Genomic DNA, 15,010 nt, shown 5'->3' on the forward strand with positions numbered 1-15,010 from the left:
AGTCCAGGCAGGTGCTGTCTGGAGTGCCAAATGAGCAGCAGCAAACTAGAGACTTTGCCACTAGAGGGTGCTCTGACTCCCCGAACGCCTTCCCAGGGCTCAGATGGGCTCCAGGCAGCTGTGCCTTTCCCCTAGTGGGTGGCTGTGGTTGGCTCATCCTGTGTGGTTTGTACCCACGCTCGCTCCTTGGGAGAGTCCTTGTGAGTGTGGGGCAGAGAGGGGAAGCCCCATCCTACAGCTTTGGAAGTCCCCCTCCCCCATTCTTTCTCTGCCCCATTTCCTTCACCCTGCCCTTCATTTCTGTGGCTGTCCCGTTTCTGCAGGGGTCCAGTGCTCTCCGTTGCCATGGGCTGTAACAGCGAGTATTGCTACAGCGGAGGAACGGACACCAAGATCCGCTTCTGGAGGGTCCCAGATTTGACCATGGATCCTTACGACAGTTATGGTGGGTGAAGGCAGCTGTCTGTCCGTCCTCTCCCCTGGCAGTCCCTGTGCACTGAGCAGACCCCAGAGTATCCAGCCTGTCTCCTGATAGCAGGCAGAGTGAGGCCCAAATAGGAGATTTTGGGTGATTTTCAGGGTGGTTTTGTCTCCTTGGAGTTGCTGGGAGTTTTCCAGAGAGGGGAGGGCAGGGTGGCAGTGCTGGGGGTGGGCGTGCCAATACCCACTAGAGGGCTGTGCTGGAATCTCTTCAGGAGCTGACAGGCTGTACCTGATGTGTAGAAAACTCACCAGGACGCAGTGGCCCTCAACTTGACTGTGGAGACTACGGTTCCCAGTATGCACTGCGGCCTGGTCACTCCTGTGGAGGTGGAGCACTGTATGCTGGGAACTCTCAGCTGGAGGAGGGCCCTGGGGCAAATTAGGGTGACGCTCCCCAGCTGGGAGCCAGGATGTGGCGTAACTCCTCCTTGACCCCGGCGTTGTTTCTGGCCCAGATTCAGGAGTCCTCAGCAACGTCCTGGAAGGCCACATGGATGCTATCTGGGGCCTGGCTTTCTGCCCTTCCAAGAACCGCCTGGCTTCGTGTTCAGCAGATGGCACGGTCAGGATATGGGACCCTAGTGAGAACCCATCCTGCCTCAGCACCTACAACACGGAGCGTGGTGAGCGAACCCTACCCTGGGATAACAGCCTGGCTGGGAAATGGGACCCCCTTTGAGCGGGTGTTCCCTACCAGATTAAGGCTTTGGGGGGTTAGGAACAGGATGGGGAGCTCTCTGTTTTTGGGTCAGTCTTGACCCCAGTGCCCTAGCACAGTACTAGGGAATGCTGTGGTTCAGTATGTGGGAGGATGGCCCACATGTTGGTTAGGGCCCTGGCCTAGGACTTGGAAGACCTGGGTTCAAGTCCCTGCTCCTCCACAGACTGCTTTTGTGATCTTGGGCAAGTCACTTAGTCTCTCTGTGCCTCAGTTTCTCCATCTGTGTAATGGGGATTATAGGCCTGCCCTGCCTCATGGGCATTGTGAGGATAAATCCATTAAAGATTGTGAGATCCTCAGATACTACAGAGATGTAGTGGGCACATATGTACTTTAGATAGGTGCCATCTAAAACAAGGGCCATTCTCTCTTGGCATTGAAGATCCCTTGGTAACTTCCCAAAAAGTCACGATGCTGCCCGATGCCCTGCTCAAATTCCAACTGAGGGAATGCTGTTCTGTCTCTCTAACAGATCTCTAGTTTCAATGGGATACAGGGAGGCACTTCACTTCCCGTTGTAAACTGTGTGCCGTTGCTGTGTGCACGTGACATACTCCACCCCAGAGATGGCTGCATTTTGGGAGTGGTTGGGTTGAGACCTGTGTATTAGTGCGATTGGAATGCTTTGCTCTGTCTGGCGCCACAGCAGGTGTGGTGTTGGCACTGAAGTGTGATGGTTGGTCCCGTAAGGCGGCCTTCATTGTTCTCCCTGTGTCCCTGCCCCTCCCGCAGAGTACGGAATCCCTACCTCTGTCGTGTTCGCCAGCACAGACCCTGCCCATGTTGTGGCTGCCTTCCGAACGGGCAACACAGTGCTGTACGACCTGGAGACCTCCCAGTCCATCCTGACGCTGGAATCCAGAGCCACCACTGGTGAGCTGGGGCGAGTCCTGCGTTCTAGTCCCAGCTGTGGGAGGGGAGTGGGGTCTAGTGGTTAGAGCACAGGAGGGTGGGGGAGGCTGGGAGTCAGGACTCCTGGGTTCTGTTCACAGCTCTTATTGATTCGCTGTGTGATGGTAGGCAAGTCACTGCCTCTCCCTGAATCCCTCCCTCCCCGCCGTGAGGTGTCCATCTCCCAGGCAGCGGTGAAGCCCAGCAGTTTAGTTTGTGCTTTGAGATCCTTGCCTGGAAGGTGCTTCTCCAGCAGGGAGCGGTAGAGGGATGAGCACAGGAGGGGTCAGGCCAGGGTGGGGGAAGAGGGATCATAGGTGGTTTGGTGGTAACCTGCTCCCTCTTCCATGTTCTGACCCAGGATTCAGTCAAATCAATCACGTGGTAAGCCATCCGACGCAGCCCATCACCATCACAGCGCACGACGACCGAGGGATCCGCTTCTTGGACAACCGGACAGGTAGGGCCGCCGTTCGCTGGCGGCTGGGGCAGACCTGCCGCCCCCTTCTCAACCTCACCCCCGGCAGGAAAGCAGCCAGCCCAATCTCCTACGGGCGAAGGGCCTTGCTGTTTCCCAGAGCTCCACCTCATGGGGCTATCTCTCCCACAGCCTTGAGGCTCTTGAGGGAGGCTCTGACATCCATTGTGCTTTGGGGTCCTGCGTTGGACGTCCCCCGTCTGCTGGGGGTGGGAAGAGAGGCAGGTGGCAGTTATGGGGCCGTTTCCATTGAAATCTGTGCATGCAGGGCCCAGCCCCTGCTGTGCCACCTGCCACCTCCCCAGGGCACACGTGTGAGCCTCCCCGTGCACCCTTCGCAGGGAGACTCACTCATGATGCGATGGGATCGGCTCCCTCCCAAGGCCCATGTCCCTCCCACCCTCCAGCTCCCTTCACCTGCCTTGAACAGACCGTGTCTACAGATCTGATGGCTCCCAGCCGACCCCACTCACCCACCTGGGGGTGTCACTGTCTCCCCCTTCCCCAGGAGGGTCCCATCCCCTCTTGCCAGCCTGGCGTCCCCTCTGTGCCCTCCCGTAAGCATGCTGCTCCAAGACCCCCCCAGTAGAGGGAGCCGCCTTTCCCACGCCCATGGGGAATCCAGTGCTGTAAGCTACCCCACCCCATGGGCTGTGAGGAGAACACCTACTGGTTAGAGCAGGCCCCAGGCATGAGTGGGAGCTGCCCTATTAACCCTTTCTCCTCTCTGTGCCAAGGGAAAGCCATCCACTCCATGGTCGCTCACTTGGATGCTGTCACCTGCCTTGCCGTGGACCCCAACGGGGTCTTCCTTATGTCCGGAAGTAAGTGTCTCTCTGCTCCACCCTGCCCCCCAGCTGCATGCATCTTGCCTGCTTTCGGCTTTGAGAGTCATCTGCGGGGGGGAGGACGGGCAGTGATCCGGGGGTTCAAATCCAGCGGGGACCAAAAATCGTTCCCGCCCGCGTGGCCCCGGAGTGAAATGAATTTGCTAGATCTCAGCAGCTTCCGAGCAGGGCACCCACCATCGCTGCTGGCATGACTAGACCTGCCGTCTTGACTGCATCATTGGGGCCGAGGACCAAATGGGTCTTGGGGCCTGGGCTCGCCTCTCCCACCCCTAGCGGGAGGTGTCCTTCCAGTACAGGGAGCAATGCGGGGGCATTTGACCTGGTACTGCCCATGCTGGGCGTGTTCACTGGGAAATGAATCCAGCACTAAGTGCAGTAAACAAGCGACCCAGAGTGTCATGCGGGGGAGGTCTGGGCTTTGCTGGCGGGGCTTTGAGAAAAGAGCAGGGAAATGGGAGCCAGGACTCCTGGCTTCTGTCCCTAGCGCTGGCAGGGCAGTGGGGTCTAGTGGTTAGAGCAAGGGGGCTGGGAGCCAGGACTCCTGAGTTCTATTCCTGACTCCGTGGGTGAGTATTTTCTCCCCTGACCACGGGTGACCCTTCTCCGATGGCTCTCCCAGGCCACGACTGCTCTCTGCGTCTCTGGAACCTGGACAACAAGACGTGTGTGCAGGAGATCACGGCCCACCGCAAGAAGCACGAGGAGGCCATCCACGCTGTGGCCTTCCACCCCAGCAAGGCCCTGATCGCCAGTGCCGGGGCCGACGCCCTTGCCAAGGTCTTTGTATGAGTGGCAGAGGATCCTGCAGGTGAGCTGGGGCTGCGGGACAGGGTAGCGCTGGAGTGGGAGGCCAGGGGGCCCTCCGCCCCGCTCCCTCGCCTGCCACTGGCCTGCTCCTCTTGTGTCTCCCAACAGGTGGGTCCCCGGGACTCTCCAGAGGTGCTAACCCCATCTGGCGATGAGCGTATCCCCCCCACCTCCCCACAGCTCAGGACCTGCTGCCAAGGGGCGGCTCTTCTCACCCAGTGGAGTGGCACGGACGTGTGTGGCTGGGGAGGGTAGGCAGGGGAGGATGACAGCCCCGTGACCAGCCCTCTCCATGCCCTCAGGGCCCAGCAGCCAGATTCTGGAATGTTTTTTCTGCTTGTTTCAAGGTCGCCTGGTTTTATTTCCCAGCTAGCGAGTGGAAAGTGTTCAGGGCCAGGCACAGCTAATGGCGGGGAGGGGCTGGGCCCAGCTGTTCCATGACGGGCACTCGTCCCCTCCCCAGCACCAGGACAGCTCTTGCTGCCCCTAACTTCCCTGGGCAAGGCACTGCCAGACCACAAAGTAACCCCTGGACCTTTAGGGTTCATAAACCCTCCAGAACTGTCTCCTGGCCTCTTCCTTTCCTCCCTGAGCTGTCCCCTGCCGGCCCCTTGCAGCTGGCTTCCAATCAAGCTGCCCTTGCCGGCTAATGCCAGGCCCGTCAGCAGGAGGGGTTTGGGGGCAGGCTTAGTGATCACAAGGGGGGCTGGAGAGCCAGGGAGGGAGGGGCACCGATTTTAAGAGGGGGCCAGCTGGGAGATTGCTCAGGTTGACCTGGGATAAGAGGCCCCAGTGAGTTGGGTCAGGCCAGGAAGGTTCCTTCCTGTGGGGAGCAGTGTGGGGGTAGCAAGGCGGTTCCCAGGCTGCTGCCAGCCCGGGCGAGTGACTGAGACAGGGGGATGGGACTCAGGCCCAGGGGTTACAGCATTGACAGTGGAGGGGCTGAGGGGTGCTGCCCTCCCCTCTCACCCCTGCAGGGGGCAGCGCCACTGGGCTTGATTTGGAGTGTTTGGTCTCCAGAGCTGCTGCTGCCCTCGGCCTGGCTGTGCAGCCCACACTGCCCTATTAGCCCTCCAGTTTGCAGGCCAGCCAGCCTCCCATGTCAGATCACCTCTTGGCGCTGCCCTGGATCCTGGCCCCATCAGGTCCTGGGGGCAGCCCTCGGCCTCCTTGGCTTCCTACCTTATTGTAGCAATAATGCCTTCCTACCAGAGGAGGGGGTCTCCGAGCAGGCAGTTCCTGTGTGACGCTACTGCTCCCTTAGCCCAGGGGTGCCTGCCTGCCCTGTGAGAGGAGCTCTATTCATCCATGAACGGTTCTCCTGCCCTTCGACTGCAGCCTGGTTCTTGGCCCACCCCCAGCGCAGTCCAGGCAGAGCCTGGCACCTGGAGTGCTCCCCACAGAACACTAAACCCCCATGCTGCTCCCAGGGGCAAGGCCACCCTTTCAGGACTGGACATGAGCAGTGTTACCTAGGGTGGCTGAACCAGCCAAACACCCCCTACCCACCCCCTCAAGCAAGCCAGTGCCAGCAGGCCGGGCGTTCCCCTGGCAAGGGTTGGACACAACCATGCACGGAGCCTGATGGATCCCACGGCGCTCAGTCGGTTTGGGGAAGAGTCGCCCTCGCCATCACCCCAGCAATAAAGTCCACATACCCGAGGCTACAGTGCCTTCCCTACCTGCCCCCCACCCTCAGACAGTGACCTAGGCTCTGCCTGTGGGCACATGGCCCACCCGCAGCTCTGCTAATGTCACCAAGACTGCAACCCTGCTTGAGAGGCAGTGGGGCCTAATGGTTAGGGCAGAAGGCCTGCTGGGAGTCAAAACTCCTGGGTTCTGTTCCCACTCCTTGGGGCAGTCCCTTTTCCTCCCGGCATATCTCTTTCCCTGCCCTCAAGGGGGACAGTAATTTTTCCTCCCTGCTTCCTGTTCGCAAAGTGCATGGTGCCGTTGAGCAGCTGAGTGTTACCCCCATCTCAGCAGGGGCGGCTTCCCCCCTTTGGCTTGGACACTAACCCATCACTCCGTGGGGTGCCCCCTGCAGCCTGTGCCATGTCGCTGCTTCAGGCAGAATCCCATGACAACACCAGGAACCAGACTGACGAGGGGGGAACGAAAAGGGGAATGTTAGCTTTGATCGCAGGGCTCTCTTGAACCTCTCTACTGGGGGCGGGGGCTGATTCCACCATGGCCGGAGAGATGCAGATCCCTGCCCCCTGGTTGGCATCCCCTGCCATCTCTTCTTTATTTCATCTTATTGCCTGTAACAAAGAAAAACTCCTTGTATATTCTGTACAAATGAAATCCGATCGAAACCGAACCCAGAGACACCTAAAGGGCTGAAGCTAAAGTGACCACAAACCATGTTATCACTGTGTGATAGTCTCTACCGCTGGCATTTTCAAACCGACTAGCGATTGTGGGGTGCCAGCTCTAAAGGGGGGCATTGCTGAGCCAGCTGCCCTCTGGCAATCAGGCCACATTAGGCTATGTCGAGGCTGGGGAGCTCCCCAAGAAATCAAATCGCTAGCCGCTCTTGAAAACCTCGCCCGACGTCCCCAGTATACTGTATGTATTGGTGTGCTGTATTTATCCAAACTGAGAGCACTCGCCTTTTTAATGCCGTTTAACTTTTTATTGTATATTTATTTGACCTATTTGGGTTGGGTTTTTTTGATCCTGTTTAATCACAAGACTGAATTGTATGTGAAAAAATCTGCCTCAATAAACCCCCTTTGGAATAAGAAGGAGGTTCTTTCCCCTCCTTGTCACTGCATTGAGCCAGGTTTATGCAGCAATTGTTTGTACAGAGCGGGGCACACTCTCACTCCCCTGCTGAAATGCAGTTACCTCTGGGACGTAGCGTGTAGTGACGTCGCACAGAGTAGGACAGGATCAGTTTAGGATAGGAAGTGAAGGAGAATCTGTTATCTTATTGAAACTGCAGGGGGAATCATCCAAGCTGGACTCTGCCCCACATCTCAGATTTGATACTGACTCTTGGGTGGGTGGTGGTAGGGAACAGGACATGCCCTGGGAATTTCAGCGAGCGCAAGGCCTTGGGTTTAGGTCTGTCTGCCTATGCCTCCAGCAGTGCAGCACCCCCTAGTGCCCAATGCACCACTCCCTGAGGTTTCCTGGACTCCTCCCAACCAAGCCCTGACCCTGCTCAGGCCCTGGTGCGGGGCAACTGCTGCAGACCACCTTCATAGCATGTGCGGCTCTGCTCATGTGGGCATTTCACACAGGCGAGCCTTTCCCAGGGAAAGCATTCTGTGCCTGCTTCCAAAGGGGTCAAGCTCTGGAAGGGTCATTTGCTAACATCGAGGATTTGCTTTGCCTGGAGCCAGGAAACTGGCCTAGAGGAGCCTGATCCAGAGCTGCAGGGAGGATGGGAAGGGACTGGACTAGATGAGCCCTTTGCGGTGATCGGCGGCAGAGCGCAGGGGAGCCCAGGCAGACGGGCTGTTAATCAGAACTGGCCTGGGGTGTGAAAGACGGGCCATCTGTCTAGATGAGCCTGATGGTCTGAGCTGGTGGGGAGGGGGGAGATACTGGACGTCCAAGATTTGTGATATTAAAACATATGTGACAGATCCCTCTCTGTGCTGCTCGCTCCTCTGCAAGGGCCTCCCGTCAGACCCCCCCCCCCTTCCCTGGAGTTCTAATATTTGCCTTCCTGCGGCCTTGGAGAGGCCCCCAAGACTTGGCTTCCAGGCCCAAGAGCGACTGGCTGGGGTTTGCAGGGTTGGCGAAGCGAGAGCCCAGCTGATGCTCCCCTGTGCAGGCAGAGGATCAGCTCAGCGGGATGCCACTCGTGGGGCAGAAAAACTTCCCCCTAGGGGTGGGTCAGCACCCCCCCCCTCCAAACCTGCCCCAGAGACCGCACCATTAGCAGCTTCCAGGAGCCCACTGCAATAGGAGCAGCTCGGTCTGCATCTGTCTCCCCTGGCCGACGTTCCCCTGTCCCCGTGCCCCTGCAGTGCACCCATCCCTAGCTGGGACCAGAGCCTGGTCCCCAGCACCAGGGCTTGTTTGAAACCAGAGTGGGCTGATGGGTGGGAGCTGTGTAACGGGACCCAATCCTGACCTGGGGGCGTGGGGCTGGACGGTAATGAATGGGCTTTCCCCTGCCTCTGGATCCTGATGTTCGCCCCTGCTAGGGCTTCCAGCATTGCAGTGGAGAGTGAAGATGAGTCTGATTGACCCCTTCTGTGGCCCTGAGCAGAGCTCCATTGTGGAAGGGGGTGGGGTTGGGGTGAAAGGGGCAGTGGGGCAGCTGTTGCGAGAGACATTGGCATGGGCAAAGTCTCTCGAAAGGAGAAGGGGATGTGTGTGTGTGGGGGGAATATCTGCCCTATTGTGACTCTACTCGGTTGGTGCCAGCACGGTGCCCTCACGCACCCGGAGGAGCAGGTAGGTGCTGAGACCCCTGCCTCCCACCTCACACGAAGGTAGGGAGCAGTGGGGGGCCCAGCCTTCCCAAAGAAGAGTACGAATGGATCTCCAGCAGACAGCTCTGGTGGAGGTGGGTGTGGGCCTGGGAACAGGAGTGATGAAGGACTCCGGTGGGAGTGTCCCAAGGGCCCTCAACTGCCTTAATTTGGCCTTGGGTGTCTCAGATATGGACTCTCATGTTGTCACGTAGGGGCTGCGATCTGCTGGGCCCCTTGAGGCGATGGCCCCTAGACGTGTGTGTCTGGGAGGGAGGTTCTTGGGCGGGTTCTCGGCTCTTTGTGGCAGGGGCTGTCTCTGTTCTGTGTTTGTACAGCCCCTAGCACAATGGGGCACGATCCAGGACTGGGGCTCCTAGGCACTACCATAATACACCTAATAGCAATAAAAATGTACAGCCCCCTAGCACAAAAGGGTCCTGATGTATGTCTGGAGTGCCTAGCCATGACTGTAATACACCAAATAGCAGTGAAAAAAATCTCTAGCCCTCAGCACACGGGTGGGCAATCTACATCCCATGGGCCGGATCCGGCCCGTGAGCTGTTTTAAGCTTGCCTCAGTCGGGCGCTCCACCTGGGGTGCTGGGTTTGGGGGGGGCACACTACGCGGCTTGGCCCACTCTAGTGCTCCAGCTGGGGCACTGGGTCTTGGAGGGGGCGTGCACTACTTAGCCCCACTCCAGCCGGGGTGCTGGGTGGGGGGGGGCACACCATGTGTCTCGGCCCTGCTTCGGCACTCCAGCTGGGGTGCTGGGTCGGGGGGGCTGCACCATGCGGCTCGGCCCTGCTCTGGTGTTCCAGCTGGGGTGCGGGGTTTGGAGTTACACCACGTGGCTCCCAGAAGCTGCATCATGGCCTCCCTCCAGCTCCTACGCATTCCAATGGCCCCCTTTGGCGCTCCAATGGGAGCTGCTGCGGCAGCGCCTGCAGATGGGGCAGCATGCAGAGACACCTGGCTGTGCCTCCGCGTAGGAGCTGGAGAAGGGACATGCCACTGCTTCCAGGAGATGCTTGAGATAAGCGCTGCTCAGACCCTGCACCCCTGAGCCTCTCACCACGCCCCCAGCCCTGATCCCCCTCCTGCCCTCCGAACCCTTTGGTCCCAGCCCAGAGCACTCTCCTACACCCCAAACTCCTCATCCCCAGCCCCATCCCAGAGCCTACACCCCAACCAGAGCCATCACCCCCTCCTACATCTCAGCCCTAATTCTGTGAGCATTCATGGCCCTCCATACAATTTCTATTCCCCGATGTGGCCCTCAGGCCAAAACGTTTGCCCACCCCTGCCTTAGCACAATGAGGTCCTGGTCCATGAGGTGCTACTGTAATACACCTAATAATAATGGGGAGCTGACTTGGTGCTTGTGCCTTCACTCCATGCACAAGACTGTTTCCCCTGGGATTGGCTGGGAGGGTGGGGAAGATGTGAACTTTGTAAAGGCTTGGCTGTGTCTAGAGCTCAGGGGCAGGTGTCTTTTAAGGCCCTGATTTCCAGAGGGGCCGAGCCCCCGAAAGCTAATGGGAGATGCAGGCTCACTGGGCCAAAATTTCCCTCCCCCCATGCTGGGTGAGGAGCTCTGTAAGGTTTATTTATATGGATGGATTGTTTGATTGTTTTTAAGTAGGTTGAATGTTGCTTTCAGCAGTGGCTGCCAGGAAACTTCCCGGACGGTACACAAGTACACCCACCCATGTCTCGTATTTATTTCCAAGAAGCAAAACTTCCTCGGAAAAGAGGAGGAACTGGTTTTGAACCAGCCAACCCGGGGGCAGAGGCTGGGACTAACAGAAACACTCCCGCCACCTAAGTCCCCAGCAAAGATGCCCCGATTCCCGTTATGTTCCTCCTAATGTTTATTTAATTGGGATGCTCCTTTTTCTAAATATGGGAGTGCTCCTCAAGTCGGGTAAGGATCAGGGAACAACAGGGGGGCCTGTGGGGCAAGACTTGAGAGGCATCAGCAGAACTGTGTGGGGAGAGATCAGGGCTGGACTAGCAGGGGATAGAGGAGCAGCAATAGAGCTGGAAAGGAGGTGGCCAGGGGGCTGCGGGTTGGGATTGAGGGGCACTGGTAGAGCTGCCCTGTGGCTGGCATGGGCTGTTGGCGGCCAGCTGCTTTGTGACTGCAGCCTGGGGCCTCTTCCCGCTGCTGTTTGCGTTGGCGGTGGCTGGGGGTGGGGTGCCGCGGGAAGCACCTGCAGAACCTGCCCAGAACAAAGCCCCTCTCATCCCGCACTCAAACCGGCCTAGGCCTGGCTGCATACAGGGCAGGAAAGCCCAGCCTGTCCTCAATCCACTTTGAGGCTCCCAAGAGGGTGCGGCCGGGTCTGCTCTTCCCGATGTAAACAGGGCGGGGCTGGGGCTGTAAGGCTCTGAGAGCCCCTGGCAGAACTCCCAGCAACTCTGCAAGCCATCTGCTCAAGAACCACACATTGCACACACATGAACATGCACAAACACGCATTGCACATGCACGAACATGCATTGCACACCAATGAACATGCTTTGTACGTGCATTGCATGCGCATGAACACGCACTGCACACACATGAACATGCTTTCCACACCTTGCACATGCAGAAACATGCATTGCACCCACATGCCCTGTACACAGAGGCACATGCACTGTGCATACCATTGTGCAGAACCGTGCACATTTGAGAACACATACACACACCTCTGCACACCCAGACACTTGTGTGTACCCCACAAACTGTCGTGTCCGCCAACGCAGGGCAGCCTGTGCACATCTGTACATGCTTGACTGCATGCACGCCCCCACCATGTACGCCAGCAGGATGGGGTGCCTGCACAAGCGTACCCACACGCAGGGACATGAGCTGGGGCAGTGCCCCCGCCCGCTGGGGCCTGCAGCAGGGTGCCAGGATGGCTGGGTCGGAATGCTGCCCAACCTGTTGGGCTCCTTCCCCCCAGGGCAGAGAGGGTGGTGCGGGGCCAGGGCAGGAAGATGACTCTGTGCTCAGCTTCCCCTTGCCCAGGGGCAGCTGGTGTTCTGGCTCTGCATGGCCAAGTCTCCATTACTCCTCCTAGCAGTGGCTGGGAGCCCTCTCCTTAGGGCCCCTTCCCATACCCCTCCCCTCCTTCCTGCTTCCAGTGACATTAGCTAATAATCCCCAGGGCACAATTAAGGAGTGAGTTCTACTCCTCCCCCACCTTCCCAGTGCCATACTCAGGAGCGGATAGGGACAAATCAGCCCTTTCTGGTCCGACTCTTCTGTACTTAGATGGGCAGCTCTTCGGGGCAGGAACCGGTTTTGTGTTCTGTGTCTGTACAGCGCCTGGCACAATGGGATCCTGGGCCGTGGCTAGCGCTCCTACCCGATACTTGAATAAAGCTAAAATCAGTAAGAATGGATAGCACCCAGCATGACAGGTTCCTGGGGCATGGTCTCGTGAGCTGGGACTTGGGCGACCTGGGTTCTGTCCCCAGCTCTGCCCCTGCCCTGCTGGATGAGTCACTTCCCTGCTCTGTGCCTCAGTTTCTCCATCTGTAAAATAGGGATAATGATGCTGACACCTGGCTTTGAGATGGCTGGCTGGCAAGTGCTACAGAAGAACCAGGAAGTGACAGGTTGTAGGCAACTTTGTGCCAATGCCATTCATTCTGCAAATCATAGAATATCAGGGTTGGAAGGGACCTCAGGAGGTCATCTAGTCCAACCCCCTGCTCAAAGGAGGACCAATTTTTGGCCCAGATCCCTAAATGGCCCCCTCAAGGATTGAACTCGCAACCCTGGATTTAGCAGGCCACTGAGCTACCCCTCCCTGCTAATATTTGGCTGCCCTAGACTGGAATAGCGGGTTTGCTTCCGTTCGTCCCAAAGGGGAGCCGACACATAGCAGGGGCCAGAGCTGAGTAAAGACCGGGAAGACTGAAAGAGGTGTCGGTCCACATCCGGATTGGGCAGACTCGGGAGTTCGTCCTCCTCCCCGTGGCCTCAGACCCGGCTCATATCCAGCAGCCGGCCTGCTCCACCTCTGGCAATGTTTGAATCTGGTGGTTTTCAAACACATCTGCTCCAGGAACTATTGTGGGGCTGTTCTCTGGCTTTGGGATCTATGAAAATCCTCCAGCTGCAGGGCCTGAGCCAAAGTCTCCGTGATGGGGGTGAAGAGGTAACTTCCCTGCTAGGCAGGTTATTCATTCATTGCCCACCAGGGGACACCTTCTTCTGCAACAGCTGGTGCCAGGGCACTGAAGGAGACAGGATACCGGGGTAGATGGGCCTTTGGGCTAATCCCCACTTCCTTCCCCTTATGCGAACAGCTCCCGGCTCTAGCTCAGCAGGGCTCAGGTTGAGAACATCCCCCAGGCTCCTCTGCTCTGTCCCCTCCCAGGCCTAGACAGCCACGGCTCCTGCCCCCAGGTCTCTGTGGGTGGGGGAGCTCCCAGCCCCTCCGGCACTGGTGGCAGGATGTTTGTCTAAGGCAGGCCATGCGGAGATGACAGCAGCAGTGAGTGGTTCTTCTGAGCCCTGGAGGGGGGAGTAGAGATTCGGTGTTCACCTCCCTTCCTCTCCCTGCCACTTTCCTGGGGAAAGTGGGAGGAGGCATGGGGACCCACAGACAAAGGTCCCTGATGGGGAAGCTTGCTCCCCAAGTGGTCACATTAGAACTTCTTCCAGGGTCCTGGATGTGTTGACAAGTGCCATGTACAATGTGCAACCCCGTGACCTACATGTTTGTGCAAATGTGCCCCTGCACAGGCGTGTGCCAACATGTGTACAAACACACACTGCACACAGACGTGAGCAAACACATCTGCAAACACGCCTGGCACCCCTCCATATGCAAACACACCTGGGCAAACTTGCCACTCTGCATGCATGCACAAGCAAATGTGCACGAGCAAACGCACATGTGCAAACATGTCATTGCCCGCATGCACAAACAAACACACAGGGGCACCCATGCAGCTGTCAATGGGCAACTCTGCCGGCATCTCCCATGCAGACTTGCCGCTCCGCAGGCCTGCATTGGCCAACGCACACTTGCAAGCAAGCTGAGATACCACACATGGACTGGAGCAGATCACAGAATCTGGCCTCTTGTCTCTCTCATCTTCACACCTAGCACTGGCCGCTGCCTTGTCCCCCCACTGACGTGAGATCCTTCTCCTCTGCAGCCCCTACCCCCTGCAAGAGCCTCCCTGGACTCGCTTGGCTGCAGCCCCCTTCCCTTCTAGGTGCAGGCAGGACCCCAAACCACGGGCAGAGGGATCAGGCTCCCTAGTGCCAGCAGGGGGCGCTCTCCCCAGCGTGGGGGGGAACTGACCGCAGAGGGGAGAAAGGGGTCCCAAGGCTGAGTGGCGGGTGGCCCCAGCTCTCTCTGGGGGGCACCAACGGCGTGGGATGTGGGGGGGAATCCCAGCAGAAGTGGGAACACAGGAGAGGGAATGGTCCGCTGCCCCCCCAGAGCCTTGTTTAGTGGGGAGGACTCCAGCCACCCATGTAGACAGACGGGGCGGGGGGCGGGCTGCCCCCCATCTGCTTCCAGTGCGGGACAGCAGGAGAAGTGTATGTGTGTGTGTCGGGGGGGCGGCTGGGGCGCCCTGCCGCGCTCTCCCGGGGCGGGGTGTGGAGAGAGGTGGCGGGAGGGGAGTTGGGGGGGGGGAAGAGTCGTCTGACTTCATCCCCGGAGCTCGCCATTGGCCACGCGGCCCGTCACTCACGGCACTTCCTCCTCAGTCCCGGCCGCCCGTAAAGTTTGGGGGGGAAGAAAAAGAAAGCAGCGGCGGAGCAGAGCGACAGGCGCCGGCCGGGTCCCCGTGCGCCCCCGGCCGTGCCAGGACCCGTGCGCCCCGGCCGTGCGCTCCCGGCCGTGCCAGGACCCGTGCGCCCCCGGCCGTGCGCTCCCGGCCGTGCCAGGACCCGTGCGCCCCCCGGCCAGCTCTCGTGCGCCGCGCCCCTCCGGGATGCGCTGCCCGCTTCGGATGTGACAGCCAGACCCGGACGCCTGGGTTCGGGGTGCAGGGGCGGGGGAGTCTGTGCGTCTCTCCGGGGGCCTCCATGGCCTCCCCACCCGCCTGCGCCGGTCCCCCGGCCCTCCCTTCTTCCCCCGGGACCCCGGGAGGCTGCCTGGCAGCCCCGGAGCCCGCGCCGATGGCACCTGGGTCCTGCGCCGCTTGCCAGGGGGTCTCTTTCCACCTCCAGATCGGGCTGACCCGGGAGTTCGTCCTGCTCCCCGCGGCCTCGGACCTGGCTCATGTCAAGCAGCTGGCCTGCTCCATCGTGGACCAGAAGGTAAAGGGGGGAAGGGAGCGCGATGGGGCGGGTGTGGGGCGGTCTGGGGGGTCAGGCGC

General features: G+C 59.1%; 2 protein-coding genes across 6 annotated transcripts in view; both read left to right on the plus strand.

Annotated features, from left to right (window-relative positions):
* Nucleotides 1–6,981, plus strand: part of STRN4 (striatin 4) — a 28,376-nt gene extending 21,395 nt beyond the window's left edge. For all 5 annotated transcript variants that reach the window (XM_038382078.2, XM_038382079.2, XM_043501617.1 and 2 more), the window contains exons 12-18: nt 324–445; nt 939–1,106; nt 1,937–2,077; nt 2,457–2,555; nt 3,311–3,397; nt 4,044–4,232; nt 4,340–6,981. In XM_038382078.2, coding sequence (XP_038238006.1) covers nt 324–445; nt 939–1,106; nt 1,937–2,077; nt 2,457–2,555; nt 3,311–3,397; nt 4,044–4,213 — 787 coding nt within the window. In that variant the 3' untranslated portion in view covers nt 4,214–4,232; nt 4,340–6,981. The remainder of the gene's footprint in view (nt 1–323; nt 446–938; nt 1,107–1,936; nt 2,078–2,456; nt 2,556–3,310; nt 3,398–4,043; nt 4,233–4,339) is intronic.
* A 7,533-nt stretch (nt 6,982–14,514) lies between these two features.
* Nucleotides 14,515–15,010, plus strand: part of PRKD2 (protein kinase D2) — a 30,955-nt gene continuing 30,459 nt past the window's right edge. Inside the window, exon 1 of the mRNA XM_038382065.2 lies at nt 14,515–14,951. Within this exon, the coding sequence (XP_038237993.1) occupies nt 14,718–14,951 (234 nt within the window). The 5' untranslated portion in view covers nt 14,515–14,717. The remainder of the gene's footprint in view (nt 14,952–15,010) is intronic.

The sequence above is a fragment of the Dermochelys coriacea genome, chromosome 23, assembly GCF_009764565.3.
Source record: "Dermochelys coriacea isolate rDerCor1 chromosome 23, rDerCor1.pri.v4, whole genome shotgun sequence".
Lineage (NCBI taxonomy): Eukaryota > Metazoa > Chordata > Testudines > Dermochelyidae > Dermochelys > Dermochelys coriacea.